The 16,134-nt window shown below is 40.7% G+C and overlaps 3 protein-coding genes across 10 annotated transcripts in view; 1 reads left to right on the top strand and 2 right to left on the bottom strand.

The window, feature by feature from the left end:
- LOC109900683 (ribonuclease ZC3H12A) overlaps window positions 1-5,088 on the bottom strand; it is a 28,752-nt gene extending 23,664 nt beyond the window's left edge. For all 3 annotated transcript variants that reach the window (XM_031837075.1, XM_031837073.1, XM_031837071.1), the window contains exon 1: window positions 4,986-5,088. The gene's annotated coding sequence lies outside the window, so the exon portion shown is untranslated. The remainder of the gene's footprint in view (window positions 1-4,985) is intronic.
- Window positions 3,768-8,731, top strand: LOC109900682 (glycoprotein integral membrane protein 1-like). Of its 2 annotated transcripts, none has more exons than XM_020496424.2 (8): window positions 3,768-3,989; window positions 5,745-5,816; window positions 5,913-6,012; window positions 6,099-6,253; window positions 6,399-6,558; window positions 6,692-6,912; window positions 6,998-7,161; window positions 7,340-8,731. In XM_020496424.2, the coding sequence occupies exons 1-8, from the start codon at window positions 3,894-3,896 to the stop codon at window positions 7,476-7,478; spliced, it is 1,107 nt and encodes a 368-aa protein (XP_020352013.1). In that variant the 5' UTR covers window positions 3,768-3,893; the 3' UTR covers window positions 7,479-8,731. The 2 variants fall into 2 exon arrangements, with proteins under 2 accessions (XP_020352013.1, XP_020352014.1); XM_020496425.2 differs by lacking the exon at window positions 3,768-3,989 and adding an exon at window positions 4,997-5,225.
- Window positions 7,542-16,030, bottom strand: LOC109900680 (katanin p60 ATPase-containing subunit A1). Of its 5 annotated transcripts, none has more exons than XM_020496421.2 (11): window positions 15,814-16,030; window positions 15,300-15,462; window positions 15,044-15,189; window positions 13,569-13,758; window positions 13,111-13,226; window positions 12,882-12,987; window positions 12,615-12,773; window positions 12,362-12,471; window positions 12,033-12,187; window positions 9,951-10,077; window positions 7,542-9,713 (listed from the first exon to the last, which is right to left on the bottom strand). In XM_020496421.2, exons 2-11 carry the CDS (start codon window positions 15,459-15,461, stop codon window positions 9,515-9,517), a joined length of 1,470 nt encoding a protein of 489 aa, XP_020352010.1. In that variant the 5' UTR covers window position 15,462; window positions 15,814-16,030; the 3' UTR covers window positions 7,542-9,514. The 5 variants fall into 5 exon arrangements, with proteins under 5 accessions (XP_020352010.1, XP_031692937.1, XP_020352009.1 ...); XM_031837077.1 differs by having other exon boundaries at window positions 12,033-12,167; window positions 12,345-12,471; XM_020496420.2 differs by having other exon boundaries at window positions 15,300-16,030.
- Between the last annotated feature and the right edge of the window lie 104 nt (window positions 16,031-16,134).

The following is a 16,134-nucleotide window of genomic DNA, read 5'->3' on the forward strand; positions in this document are numbered from 1 at the left end:
ATAATGTTACTTACCCTACATTATTCATCTCATATGCATACGTAGATACTGTACTCTATATCATCGACTGCATCCTTATGTAATACATGTATCACTAGCCACTTTAACTATGCCACTTTGTTTACATACTCATCTCATATGTATATACTGTACTCGATACCATCTACTGTATCTTGCCTATGCTCCTCTGTACCATCACTCATTCATATATCCTTATGTACATATTCTTTATGCCCTTACACTGTGTATAAGACAGTAGTTTTTTGGAATTGTTAGTTAGATTACTTGTTCGTTATTACTGCATTGTCGGAACTAGAAGCACAAGCATTTCGCTACACTCGCATTAACATCTGCTAACCATGTGTATGTGACAAATAAAATTTGATTTTGATTTGAACATGTTAAATAAAGTTACTAACCCAGTCAGTCTTTGGGCCACATCCAGGTTCTTTATCAGTGGCACACATGAAACAGTTGTTGGCTTTGTTGAACTCTGAAATCATAGGCATGAACTGAACATATGGCTGTCCCACACAACTACATAAAAATAAAGAATTTACATTTACTTTGAATTAAATGTCTTTACATACCAGACATTTTTAGTAAATCCTCAGCCATTTCTTTTCGCAGATGTGTTTTTTGTGAAGGTTCTATATCAATTTGGGAGGGGATGTTGGGGAAGTTCTGTGCAACTTCCTTGGCCATCATCAGTGTTCTCTTTTTTATGTAAACATAAATGGAATTCTGATTAGTTATAGGCAAATAAATACGCAGGCCAAAACTGTATGCTGATTTCCTTATCAATATAATCTAATAGAGGTAATTTCCTTTATACCCCATTCTACACACAGCCTAAATTATAGGCACTGAGCCATTTACAGGAGAATAATAAAAGTAGCATATAGGATCCAACCCTATCACAGAGTGAATAAATGTAGAGCGTTTGTAGGCTTTAATAAAAAAAATATTAAGTGACAGTTTCATCAGTACGTGCTTAAAGAAAGTCATATCACAAAGATCACAACTGACAGTTGTGTCCAGTCTAAGTCTATGACAATCGAGAATGAATTGTAAGCACCAAAGTGTGTTAAAGTGTGTTTGTCAAAATAATATCTGAAAATGACAGTTGTGGAATATAATACTTCTATTTGCAATAGCAATTTATGATATATGCAGTTGAGGAATATTACATGTATCAACACTACATGTAGGACGGACATAAGACATTCCCACATACAGTAAACACATGCATAGAGGCATTTTTCAGCTATGATTTTACCACTCAGAATCCAGAATGGAAATGACAATGGGGCCAGCACAGGACGTAATACACCCTGACAACAATCTACTTTTTGATCTTCTTGACTTCTTATTTGGTAAACTGCTACTGTGTGTCAAGAAAAGAGCCCCAATTAGGGTTAGTGTACTCCAGTAAAAAAGGTCTGGTTTAGATGAAAAACTATTGCCCTGTGTCCCTGTTCATAGGGGCATGAGAGACTAGTCAGTGGTAGAATTGAGTTGGCACTTTATTGGCCCAAACAACCACTTTTTTTTTTTTGCATTGACGTATGGTGTCAAGATTAAGATCCAAAGTGTTAGGAAATATTTGTTAAAATCAAATCAAATTGTATTTGTTACATACACATGGTTAGCAGATATTAATGCGAGTGTAGCGAAATGCTTGTGCTTCTAGTTCCGACAATGCAGTAATAACCAACGAGTAATCTAACCTAACAATTCACAGCAACTACCTTATACACACAAGTGTATAGACATTTAAACGTGTTAACCCTCGCAAGGCTGCAGGCCCAGACGGCATCCCCAGCCGCGCCCTCAGAGCATGCGCAGACCAGCTGGCCGGTGTGTTTACGGACATATTCAATCAATCCCTATACCAGTCTGCTGTTCGCACATGCTTCAAGAGGGCCACCATTGTTCCTGTTCCCAAGAAAGCTAAGGTAACTGAGCTAAACGACTACCGCCCCGTAGCACTCACATCCGTCATCATGAAGTGCTTTGAGAGACTAGTCAAGGACCATATCACCTCCACCCTACCTGACACCCTAGACCCACTCTAGACCCAAGTCTAGTACCTAGTTGCACAGGGCGGGGTCGAGACCCAGGGTCTCGAGCTTGATGACGAGCTTGGAGGGTACTATGGTGTTGAATGCCGAGCTGTAGTCGATGAACAGCATTCTCACATAGGTATTCCTCTTGTCCAGATGGGTTAGGGCAGTGTGCAGTGTGGTTGAGATTGCATCGTCTGTGGACCTATTTGGGCGGTAAGCAAATTGGAGTGGGTCTAGGGTGTCAGGTAGGGTGGAGGTGATATGGTCCTTGACTAGTCTCTCAAAGCACTTCATGATGAACGGTGGTTCCATGTGCTGTGCCTAGGAATGAAGACAAAAGAGTTCAGAGTGAAGAACACAAACTGGAAGTGCTGTCTGTGTTGTTGAAAATGTATGCTATACCCTATCCACACTGAAGAGGCTCTGACATGTACATCAACCAGGGATAATGTATGCTATACCCCATCCACACTGAAGAGGCTCTGACATGTACATCAACCAGGGATAATGTATGCTATACCCCATCCACACTGAAGAGGCTCTGACATGTACATCAACCAGGGATAAAGAGAAAGTTAGCACTGTGAAATGATTTGTACTTATTTGAAGTAAAGTATCTGTTGACATGTTAGAAAAGATTAGAGGTCTGCAATTTCTGTTTAATTTTTCAATATTCAATTTTCATTCATTGATTTTCTGGCCACCATTACTGTGGTTACATCTTCAGTATATGTATTGCCCAGCAAACCCACTGCAGCCTACCTCACCAGCTCACTCTCCAACCCTGCTTTGGACAATTAATAACATGACTCTCGTACTTTGCCCTTTTCCTTTATGGTTGATATTAACGATGAGATATTATCTGTCTCTCTCCTATTGTGTACTGTTGTTAAATACTGTGGGAAAATACAAATAAAACAGGGAAAATAAATATTTAGAACTACCAATTATTATAGATAAATATTAAAGAAAAGGGTTAACACAACACTGAACCTAATTGTCAAACTAATATTAATGTACAACAATATAGAAGATACATGACTAGAGGTTATGCAATATGTGTGTATATCCACTGCACGCTTCTTAGGTGTGTAATTTACATGGAGCTATTGAAATTTAAAACTATAAAAAAGGTATGTTATACTGTCTGATTTTACATAACACAAACAAGAGTGTGCAATACATAAGGCCAGTCCGTGGACATTCTGAAGTTTGTTTGAGTCCAGTAGGTCACATGACCAAGGAGCTATTGAAGTTTTAAATTCTGAAAAATGTATGTAAAATTGAGTGAGATGGAAATAGACAAACTAAAGGGTGTGCAATATATAAGGGCAGTCACCTTGTTTGAAGTCATTAGGTCACATGACCAAGGAGCTATTGAAATTTGAAATTTTGACAAACTTGTGTAAAAACGTGTGAGATGTAAATGGACAAACTAAAGAGTGTGCAATGTGTAGGCCCACAGTGGACATTCTGAACCTTGTTGGAAGTTAGGTCACGTGAGCAAGGAGCTATTGAAATTTAGAAAAATTTATGTAAAAACGTGTGAGACGAAAATGAACGAACCAAAGGGTGTGCAATATATAGAAGGGTAGTCAGTGGACATTCTGAACCTTGTTTGAGTCAAGTAGGTCACATGACCAAGGAGCTATTGAAATTCGAATGTAAACAAGTTTGTACTTTGTTTACGCTCCCTAACTAATTCAACTGGGTATACAAAATGCTACTCACATTTCCACATGTTTATTCGTTTTGGAAAGCGAATTCATGTCCAAATCGTGAAAATAAGACCTGTGCAATGTTGTGCGCAATTTTTGCAGCATCATGACACTTATTTGGAGTCTGTGGCTCAAGTGGTTTGAAAGCGCGAATATCCAACTTGAAACTGTTTTTACCTCGGTGGAACTCTTCCAAGTCAAGGTAAGCTTTTGGTGTTACAAATGTATTGCCACCGGGGCCCACCGGTCTAATCGCTAAACTGTTTACTGACTATACTGCATGATTGTAGGGGGTTTACTAACGCGTTAGTTGTTAGCTATGTTGACTATGAAGCTAATATGGTGACAACGATGTAGCGGTTATGATATGGAAAAGTTTTCGGTAGGTCACAGGCAGCTGATGTGTATTGAAGTCCACAAGCAACGGAAAATGTGAGAGGAGAGCACGTAGATGCAAGAACGAATACAATAAGCTGTTTGTATGTGGCTATGAAAGTGAACCGTTTGTGCGCGATCAGGGCTGTATTCATTCCGCCGATTCGGTTGAAAAACGGAACGAACGAAATGGGGATAAACATATGAATTTGTCCAATAGAAACTCTCGTTTACAACTGTTGGACTAATGACAACTACACCAGAGCTACTAGATGCAGGCAAGAGTATGCACCACTGTGTAGTATGGACATCCTACTACAACTGTCTTGTCACCTCAAATCTTTCTCTCGACCCGTGTGCACCTACGTTATAAACTTCTAGAACCGTACCGCAATTGAGAATTGATTCACGTTTAGTTTGAGAATTTGGTTGTTTTGGCTTCCAAACCAATTCGCCTTTAAACGGAACATGTAAGGTCCTTGGACTGTAAGGATTAACGTTAGACTCCTTTAGACCATTAATATTGGGCTAGGAATTCTCTCCCGGCCTTCGTTTCAATGATCCACCACATCAACACTGAGTAAACTGTCATATTAAGCGTATCCATGGCAATCCCATGTTTCTGAAATGTTAGCGAGTTATCTGAAATATAATACTAACACGTTAGCTAACATTTAGCTTTACTAGTTAGCTAGCAATATGCTATAGATTGGCAATGGTTAACAATCTTGCTAGCAGTAGAATAACAGTAATTTGAGCAAATGTCATTATCAAATGTAAGCTGTGTGTAACCAGACATTAACGTTGGTGCATGTTTTCTTACTTTTAGGCCGTTCTGTAAATAAATCAATGACTATATCACCACATGTTGTTTCAAGAAGAACCGCCATGCTTGCGCACGCGCTCTTGATTGATTTCGGTGTCACTTGGGCCGGGGGTGTTGTTTCCTCCACGATCATACGACAGCTAGAAGATGGCGATGAAACGAACATCAGTTTATACTCTATGTGTACTGTTTATGTCATTCATTTTCGCTGAGTCTTCATTTCGACAATTAAACACGGTAGGAGACTACTCTACCACTAGATAGCTACATGAATTGAGGGGCAGGTAGCCTAGTGATTATAGCGTTGTGCCAGTAAGTTAACCGAAAGGTTGCTAGATCGAATCCCGGAGCTGACAATGTAAAAATATGCCGTTCTGCCCCTGAACAAGGCAGTTAACCCAATGTTCCCCGGTAGGCCGTCATTGTAAATAAGAATTTGATCTTAATTGACTTGTCTAGTTAAATAAAGGTTTATAAAAATAAAAGTAACGCTAATCTTGGTAGCTAGCTAGCTAACGTTATTTGGCTAATGGATGCTAACGTTACCTTTTGTTGCTATCTGACTCATTGCAGCTAGCTAATGTTTATGTTGTTAGCCAGGTTGCATGAGCGTAATACTAGGCAGCTAGAATGCGCTCAAGTATGTCACTCTCGAATGTTCTGATGTTTTGGTGAATACCTTGCTGCCTACCACATTAGCTAACTTATATCATGATCATAATAATGGCCGCTTTCCTATTCTTGATTCTCACACAGGAAAGTATTCTGATCAATGTGACAGCAGGGACATTGAATGATACACAGGTGCAGGAGTCCAACAACTTGCAGGTAAGCTATACTATGATGTGGTGGTCCATGATTAAGCCTGTCAGAATGATATTGAATAACAACATAACGTATAGCTCAACACATGTTAATTTTCAGATCAACCTGAATATTTCAGTGGATGAAGAGCAGGTGCTCATCAATGACATCCCTGTGGAGTTGTCAGGGGTGACCAGGTTGAACTGCCAAGCCTTGCTGTGTGAGTAGTGAAAATGTTTCTGGTGCATATAACTTAGCTACAGCATTCTGCACCTGATGTAAAACAGCCTTTCACTTTGTTTACAGTGGATACCACCAATGGCACAAGTGAATTTGAATCTGGTGACTATGTCTCCACTGTCACCCGGGTGATGGTGAGCCAGAATCGCTTGTGGAGTGATTCAGAAGAGGTGGTGGCTCTCCAAGTGTTCAGTGAGGTCATCGAGATGGAGGGAAAAAAGGTAAAGTTAGTTGATTGAGAAAAGGACAATAGAATAATGGTGTTAGGATATTTATGTAACAGCTAAATGAGCATATTTGCACCATGGTGGTACAATGATGGAAAATCTGTGCTCTTATGGCTTTGTATCCTTTTCTATCATTTAGGTCCAGCAGCCAGAAATGTGTGAAGTGAAGATACTGATGAGCCCCAATTTCCAGACGCTTGCGCAGTATACCAACACCTATCCCATTGGACACAGCGAGATTTTCAGGATCCCAAGGGAAAATGATGTGGTCATCACAGATCCAACAAATCGTAAAAAAGGTATGCAAGAACAGCCATTTTCGTTCACTTTTCATACTCTCACATGAAATGGACAAGATAACTGGATTCCATTGGTAAAGCAATGTTCCTAAATCAATTTGTGAATGATAATGATCCACTTCCTTCTGCTCAGCTGAATATCAAGTGATGTCCCAGACCACCAGTCATTACCCTCTGAAGCATGCGGACACCACCCAGGAGGAGACTGCTGCCCCAGGCAAGCTCCCGGAGACTCCCCTCCGCATGGACCCAGACCTGCTGTATGATAACAATGATGAGGGTGATGACTTGGGAGGGCTGTCTGATCAGATGCAGACAGAGGCACCACTCAAAGAATCTATCTCTTCTTACAGTGTAAGTAAATTGGACATTGGATCCAAATCGAATATTGTAAAATTCCTCTACTACAATGTGCTCTGGACTTAAAATCTGTTTGCAGGCCATGTGTCGATGGGTGGAGGAGGTGAGGGACCGCCTGCGACGCTTCTGGTCTGAGTCCTTGCCCCTGTTCTTCTTGGTCATGTGGGTGGTAGTGATTGGTGTGGTTGGGTCAGCGGTCATTGTCAAGATCCTGGACATGTTCTTCCCAACATGCGAACACAAGTACGTTTTCACACAGGTCCTGTTGAACCTGCTTACATGATTTTTGTAGAATTAAATTAAACACTGCCAGGTCAGTGTGCAGGATTTTTACCTTGGTGCCAAGACCAGTTAATTAGGCACATCTGTTCTCTCATCTTTTCTTTACTGTGATGCTCATGATAATGTACTTTTCCTCTAGGGGAATTTTCCGTTTAAATCCTGTGACTCTGATGCCGGAAGATGAGAAACACACCCTGCTGGAGAACATTGAAATAGAGGTAGAGGAGGTGAAAAGTCCTTCATTGAAAACTGGAGAGGAGTCTGATTGCATCTGTTGAAAACACAAGGCATTATGTGGTTAGAGAAACCATAATCTCTTTGTAGCACTTATTACACATGCATTGCAAACATAACATGTTTAGCTTTATTTCTCAAACATTATACCCTCCTCTCAAAGAAGGAATCTGAAATGTGGAAGCAGAGCTGCATACTGCATTACTTTTCATATTATGATTGTGTTACCTCACAGTGCCTCTGTAACCATTCTACTTTGCATTATGAAATACTGACTTCCTATTGGTTTCTTTTTGATTGCTCATTTCATATTTTATCATTCTGACTGGAGGATTGAACTGAAGATTTGGTGTTTGTTTGCATGCAACTTTAAATCATAAGACAGTTTTTATTTACTGTATATGAACCAGTGCATACTATTGTCAGAGCCTCACCAATGCATTTGTTGTAAAATGTCAACAAAACATTTTTACGTTGGTATTTTGTCTGAACTTGACGGGCCTGTGCTTAGGTTCATTAAAGGACAGGTGGTCCTAGTCTTGCACCCATCATTATGAGTGCTGTGTTGAACAGAGACTGAGCAAATAGAAGATCTCATTCTAACCATTTCAATTGATAGAGACAGATGGCAGTTAGTTCCTGTAGCTGAATGATCTCTGTCACAGAACATTGCAGATAGACCTGGAAAGTATAGAACAGACATTAACTGCTTTAGAGTGTCCTGTCTATACAGTCCATTTCTGTTCAATCTGAATATACTCCTGCTTTATGCCTTGAAATGTTTGAATATGGTTACTGGATGTTCTTTGCAATGTGAATTACTCGCAATGGCCGTGCACTGTCAACATAGACATCTGAAGCTACACTAATAGGACCTTACACTTTAGTCTAAGAATAGTCAAACCTACTCCTCTCCCAATAGCTTATTGGCTGGTTTGCCTCAAAGCAGGCTAGGCATGACCAAAATAAAATTGTATCAATGTGATTCTCAAGATTAGGCTCATGGTTGACATATGGGGCCCTGGCACATTGACTTAGTAGCCATAGTATGGAATGCAGTTAGCTGTCAATGAAACAACTTCATAATAGGAAACTGCATGCTGATTTGAACTTGAGTGGGTGAATTAGAACTTAAGTTATTTTACATTTTGCTTCTATGGTGCCTCAATTCAATTTCAATCTTGTGTTTTACTAAACGCAAGGGAGCATGGCATGTGTGCATCATGTATTTTCATTCAAATCAAACTGTACATTGAATTCCCAAATCCTGCTCAATAAAAATGTTTCTGTAAATGTTCTTATGACATTCACTCAAGTCTACACAAAGCACATGGAAGCCTTGTCAATGCAAGTCATATTTTACTTAACTTGATTAACAAAATTCTTAGTGTTTATTCATGTGTATATATATATATATATATATATATTCAAATTTGAACCAGGTAGTCTCCTAAATACACATTAAGAAAATCAAATAAAGTGCATATAATAAACGGTTTCAGGTAGTGTAACTTTGATTAACAGATATCCCAAAAGCACATCACCAGATCAAACCCAAAGACACTGGATACTTTGGTAGCAAAATGTGTTCAAGGCAAATAGTAAGGATTATAGGATTAGCTCGGTGGACCCATAATAAAACCTATTGAACACGAATCTGGGAATGTTTTCTACCAATTTTGTTATGCCCACGAGGCTGACTAATTGCATATTGTAAACCATGTACTTTGAGTCCTGGATGTTGATTGGCTGAAACAGCATTTCAACCATGTGTATATCAGACTATACCACCGGTATGACATAAATATAAATGTTTACCATTCTATTTATGTTGATAACCTGTTTATAATCAGTACAAGGCACCCCTGGGTGTGGTATATGGACTGTATCCAGGAGGACATTTACCAAGAGAAGCAGTTGGTTACCCTACTTTAGGGCATGTCGCATCACCTAGCCTAAAATAGAAATCATTTACAAAGAAAAGGAAGACATGAGTTAAAGTATTGTTCCCAGAATATATACTGAGCCTCCTACTAATTCCTCTGCAGATTTGAGGTGCTGCAGGCTTCCTGATTAACTTTCAGCAGGAGCCAAACTCTTCAATCCACTTCTCATACTTCTCCAGGTCGGAAGCTGACACAGACTTGGACACTTTCTTCAGAGAAGACTCAAAGTCCTCCATGGTGGTGGGCATGTGCATCTCGTCTCGGGAGATGTTACGGATCTCCTCAGGCATCAGCCCCTCGATCCTTCGCCGCATGGCCATCAGAGAGGCGTCCCTACAGACGTCATGGAGAGAGGGTTCACTCCAGGCAATGGAACACAAATAACATTACTTTCCACAATTAGGTTAAGAGTGGTTCTTTATTCCATTATTTGAGAGGCATCTCGTTTTCAAATCAGTGATAGTCTTCGCTGAGTTATTGGAACTAACATACTTGACTAATCTATTGTTTATTTGTGACTGGTTTCTATTTGTTGAAGAAAAAACTAACCTGAAAAAGTAAAGGCCTTACCTGCACACATTGGTGATGTCTGCTCCTGAGTAGCCCTCCATCTGCTCTGCTATCTTGGCCATGTCCACATCATTGGCCAGCTCCAGCTCCTTTAGGTTTATCTTCAGCAGCTCCACTCTGCCCTTGGCTGCAGAGAAAACAAGCAAACATCACGTACGCCATTGTGAATTAATATATACAGTGCATTCGGAAAGTATTCAGACCCCTTCTCCACATTTTGTTACGTTACAGCCTTATTCTAAAATGGATTAAATAAATAAAAATCCTCAATGTAAAACAATACCCTATAATGAAAAAGCGAAAACAGGTTTAGAAATGTTTACAAATTTAGAGAACAAATATACTTATGTAAATACGTACTCAGACTCGAAATTGAGCTCAGGTGCATCCTGTTTCCATTGTTCATCCTTTACTCAGTACTTTGTTGAAGCACCTTTGGCAGTGATTACAGCCTCGAGTCTTCTTGGGTATGATGCTACAAGTTTGGCACACCGGTATTTGGGGAGTTTCTCCCCTTCTTCTCTGCAGATCCTCTCAAGCTCTGTCAGGCTGGATGGGGAGCGTCGCTGCACAGCTATTTTCAGGTCTCTCCAGAGTTCAAGTCCGGTTCTGGCTGGGCCCCAAGGACATTCAGCGACTTGTCCCAAAGCCACTCCTGCGTTGTCTTGGCTGTGTGCTTACGGTTGTTGTCTTGTTGGAAGGTGAACCTTCACCCCAGTCTGAGCTCTCTGGAGCAGGTTTTCATCAAGGATCTCTCTGTACTTTGCTTCGATCCTGACTAGTCTCCCAGTCCCTGCTGCTGAAAAACATCCCCACAGCATGATGCTGCCACCCTCATGCTTCACCGTAGCGATGGTGCCAGGCTTCCTCCAGATGTGACGCTTGTCATTCAGGCCAAGAGTTCAATATTGGTTTCATCAGACCAGAGAATCTTGTTTCTCATTGTCTGAGTCCTTTAGGTGCCTTTTGGCAAATTCCAAGCGGCCTGTCATGTGCCTTTTACTTAGGAGTGGCTTCGATCTGGCCACTCTACCATAAAGGCCTGATTGGTAGAGTGCTGCAGACATGGTTGTTCTTCTGGAAGGTTCTCCCATCTCCACAGAGGATCTCTGAAGCTCTGTCAGAGTGACCATTGGGTTTTTGGAAACCTCCCTGACCAAGGCCCTTCTCCCCCGATTGCTTAGTTTGGCTGGGCAGCCAGCTCTAGGAGGTTCCAAACTTCTTCCATTTAAGAATTATGGAGGCCACTGTGTTCTTTTTAGGACCTTCAATGCAAATTGGTAGTCTTCCCCAGATCTGGGCATCGAAACACTCCTGTCTCAGCGCACTACGGACAATTTGTTGGCTCTGACATGCATTGTCAACTGTGGGACCTTATAAAGACAGGTGTGTGCATTTCCAAATCATGTCCAATCAATAAAATTTACCACAGGTGGACTCAAATCATCTCAAGGATGATCAATGGAAACAAGATGCTATGAGACTCGAAATTGAGCTCAGGTGGAAAGGGTCCGAATACTTATGTAAATAAAGTATTTCTGTTTTTAAAATTTGCAAAAAAAAATCTAAAACATGTTTTCGCTTTGTATTATGGGGTATTGTGTGTAGATTGCTGAGTTTTTAATTTTATTTAAACAATTTTAGAATAAGGCTGTAATGTAACAAAATGTGGAAAAAGTCAAGGGGCCTGAACACTTTCCGAAAGCACCGTGTGTGTGTGTGTATATGTATATACCTTTAGATTTTAGATGTTTAACTGGAAAGCACTGTCAAGTGTAAATTATCATAGTCCAGACTCTGACACGTGATAGTCCGGTGTCCCATTGTGACATAGCTACGTGGCTCTAAGGCACCCTTCCAAAGGGGAACGCACAGCCCGAACGCGCACCTCCCCACGATTCCCAACCAATGCAGTTTCGGTAAGCATCCTCTATTCATTTTAATGTGTTGACAGTTGGATAAATTGCTTGAGAATTCAAAAAGTATGAAAGCCAACAGACAAATATTCTAGAATACTGCTGTCCATATGCCTACATGTTTTGGACTATGATAGACGATTTACAGTGAGTAGTGTTTGTGGACCTGAAGGCAGAGGGATGTAGATTCTTTTCTCCAGACGTCGCCTCAGAGCCTCATCAATGTCCCAGGGGAAGTTAGTGGCTGCCAGCACCATCACCATCTTAGAAGGATCCTCATTCTCTGATGCTCCTCCCACACCTAAACAACAGCATAATATCCTAGGAACAATAGCATAAAAAACTATAGCAAAATTCAATTACTGCTATGTATTTAGGGTACAATAATTTATTGGGCAAGAAACATTTTTATATAGACATGAGTTGTGCATGTAATTAATTTGGCCTTCTATAAGCAGAGTAGCTGCTGTTTGTGTACCATCCATCTGGACTAACAGCTCTGCCTTCACCCGTCGGCTAGCCTCATGTTCCTCTGACGTTCCTCTGCGGCTGCACATGGAGTCAACCTCATCGATGAATATGGTGGTGGGAGCACAGAACCGGGCCTGTCCAGAGGAGAAAAGAAACACTGACTAAGCCACAACACCTAAAAAGCACCACCCTTTCACATCATGTAATATGATACCACCAGATTTTCTTCTAGGAAAAAAATATTCCGCCTGGGCAGGGAAGCTGACGAGGATCTTACCATTTCAAATAGAAGGCGGACCAGTTTTTCAGACTCCCCTCTGTACTTGGAAGTGAGAGTAGAAGATGAAACATTGAAGAATGTGGTTCTGCACTCTGTCGCAACGGCTTTGGCCAGAAGAGTCTTTCCTGTGCCTGGAGGACCCACCAACAGCACACCCTAGGAAAATATTGCACATGGATACACCACATATTAGCAAGGCATCGTATCAACTCTTCCAATCAAAATAACTTATTAATCAAGTGGTCCTTGGGCTTCCATGTATACCTTCCATGGTCTTCGTATGCCTTTGAAAAACTCTGGCATCCACATGGGTAGCACAACAGCTTCTTTTAAAAGCTTTTTTGCTTCTTCCAAATCTGCAATATCATCCCTACAGGCATTAAACAAACAAGTATTTCCTGTTAGACAATCCTTACAAAGAGAAACATCTTGTGTGTTTTTAGAATTATCCTGTTCAGGACAGTTAATAAATAATAGACAGTCACACACACACCATTTCACATTGGGGTTCTGTGATATGATGTCTCTCTCCAGGGCCTCAATAAGGTCTTTGTCATATCCTTGCCCATCAAACTTCTTCACATCTTTCTCAGAAACTTCCAATTTGTTCTGCAAAACAAACAATAAAGGATTATTTGTCAGTCTTGAGGGGGCTCAATGCAGCCGCGTGGCAGAGGTTTTTTCTAAGCCAGGAACCAGGTGATGATTTTAGGTAACAAGTAGATTGACAAATTTTTGGTCTACAGTGCAAATAGTTTAAGTTAAGATAGGGTAATGCCAGCAAAGCATTTTCCCTGTGCCAGTTCCTGGGATAGTAATACGATAAAAATATATATTTTTATTTGTAAACCTAAGAAAATCTAGGAGGATTAAATCTGTATTATGTGAAGGGATGGTGTAACAAAGGACCTTCCCATCCATATTTTAATCCTTAAATGGTACTTTGTTCACCTTGTCGTCTTTTGGAGTGGCTAGGGCCTCTTTCTTTTCCTTACTCTTCAAAGGTTTGGCTCTGTCACCATTGGGCCCGCGTGGTGACTGGCGATGCGGAGCCCGCACACCAGCCACATACAGGCGGTTGTTGTGATGTTTACTCTCTTTGTAGGGAACCGGGGGCCCCCTAACCGGAAGAGGTGAGGATCTTTGAGGAAAGAAGGGAATACTACTCGATCAACCTAAGCAAATCAAATAACATCTTATTGGTTGCGTAGATATACAATACATGGCCAAAAGTATATGGACACCTGCTCGTCGAACATCTCATTTCAAAATCATTAGCATTAATATGGAGTTGGTCCCCCCTTTGCTGCTATAACAACCTCCACTCTTCTGGGAAGGCTTTCCACTAGATGTTAAAATATTGCTGCAGGGACTTGGTTCCATTCAGCCACAAGAGCATTAGTGAGATCGGGCACTGATGTTGGGTGATTGGTCCTGCCTCGCAGTCGGTGTTCCAATTCATCCCAAAGGTGTCTGTTTCTCTGTTTTTCATGGTTCGGGCTAACACTACAGCATACAATGACATTCTAGACAATTCTGTCCTCCCAATTTTGTGACAACAGTTTGGGGAAGGCCTTTTCCTGTTTCAGCGTGACAATCCCCCTGTGCACAAAGAGAGAACCATGCAGAAATGGATTGCCGAGATCGGTGTGGAAGAACTTGACTGGCCTGAACAGAGCCCTGGCCTCAACCCCATCGGACACCTTTGGGATGAATTGGAACGCCGACTGCGAGCCAGGCCTAATCGCCCAACATCAGTGCCCGACCTCACTAATGCTCTTGTAGCAATGTTCCAACATCGGGTGGAAAGCCTTCCCAGAAGAGTGGAGGCTGTTATAGCAGCAAAGGGAGGGACCAAATCCATATTAATGCCCATGATTTTGGAATGAGATGTTCGACAAGCAGGTGTCCACATACACTACATGATCAAAAGTATGTACATGATGTATAGAAAAGGTGTGCACAGCAGTAGTTATATAGGATGAGCCTTGACTAGAATCCAGTATATACATATGAAGTGGGTAAAACAGTATGTAAACAATATTGAAGTGACCAGTGTTCAATGACTATGTACATAGACTACTGCCAGTCTCTATTGTGCAGATTTAAGTACCGGGTGGCACTCCAAATAATACATTAATGTTCAGCTATTTTGTAGGCCAAAACTAAAAAGGTAACATTTAGCACTGCAAGAAAGAGAGCAGACTACTTACTATCAGGTACTCTGAGCAATAATCCCACTCATTAATTATTTTATTCAGACAAACAGCTTACTAACCAAACTACACACCCAATCAGATACTAATGTAAAGACCTGAAAACAGTTTAAATATATTTTCCCAGTAAAGTGCAATATCCACTTATGAAAGGGCCAGTAAATCTATACAATAGAATAGGAATGTGTGAGAAATGAGTCCATACAGTACCTGCATTCTACTTGTACAGGCCATATGTCACTAATGCCATCTTTATTACTTGGTGGTTTGGATGGGGTGGTCTCCAGTTTAAAATTTTCTAGAGTTGTCATTATTTCTTCAACCTGTTTGTTTTCTTCGTTTATCTCTTGCCATACCTGTAAGAGATGTCACTTCGACCCTTGCTCTTGACATTTGCAGACATTGTCTGACCAAAACTCGGTTTAAATTAAACTTAGTTTGTTAAGTGAAACGTCTTATATTTTACCTTTTGCCATCTTTGTTGGAAGCTACTATCCCGTAATGTAAAAAGGTGTTTCTTAATTTGTTCAAGTACTCCCTGATAGCAAACAATAGCAGAACTGTAGTTCCCAAGTAAGGTGTACTCTCGAGCAAGTTTCACGTTTTCACTTATCTCGTGCAGACTCATTCTAAGTGATGAAGAACATTAGTTGTTAGTACAGTTCTCTCCAGAAGGGATGACAACAGAATCTCTGTAAAAACAAAACATCAACGGACATAAGGATGTGCCAGCTCTATCTGAATGTTAGCTTACTTAACATAACTTGGCTAGCTGGCTAACTAACTCAGCTGGCTTACCAACACGTTTCAGATGAACGAGCAAACAGCACCGCGATTTAGAAAAACAATACCAGTAATATAACTGGCACAAGTATTTGTCACAACGTTACTGGCACATAAAAATGCAACTTCAAACTAGCTCCCAAACGTCTTTAGCATGAGAGTTAGCTCTAGTGCTAACGTTAACTAGCTAGACCCACCTGTTGCATTGTTGATGGGAAAGAAAAATACGACAAAAAAAGTGTATAACCGCACCCACGGACTGAAACACAAATTGATCCCCAAGGTTTTGAAAATGGCTAAAATATATAGAATACTGGTAGCTACATAAATATGGTTTATTTTCGTCTGACAAGACAGCTACAACAACCACACCAAAGCTGCCTCTAATGTTTGACGCTGTCAAAGCGTCATATCCTGAACTGAATTCTGAACAATAGCCGCAGCAGTACTACTGTTGTCCCTCTTTCATGTACCAAAAGTGTAAATAATATGGCTGTAAATTGTATTTCATGGGCTTT

Source organism: Oncorhynchus kisutch, linkage group LG12, assembly GCF_002021735.2.
Source record: "Oncorhynchus kisutch isolate 150728-3 linkage group LG12, Okis_V2, whole genome shotgun sequence".
Taxonomy (NCBI): domain Eukaryota; kingdom Metazoa; phylum Chordata; class Actinopteri; order Salmoniformes; family Salmonidae; genus Oncorhynchus; species Oncorhynchus kisutch.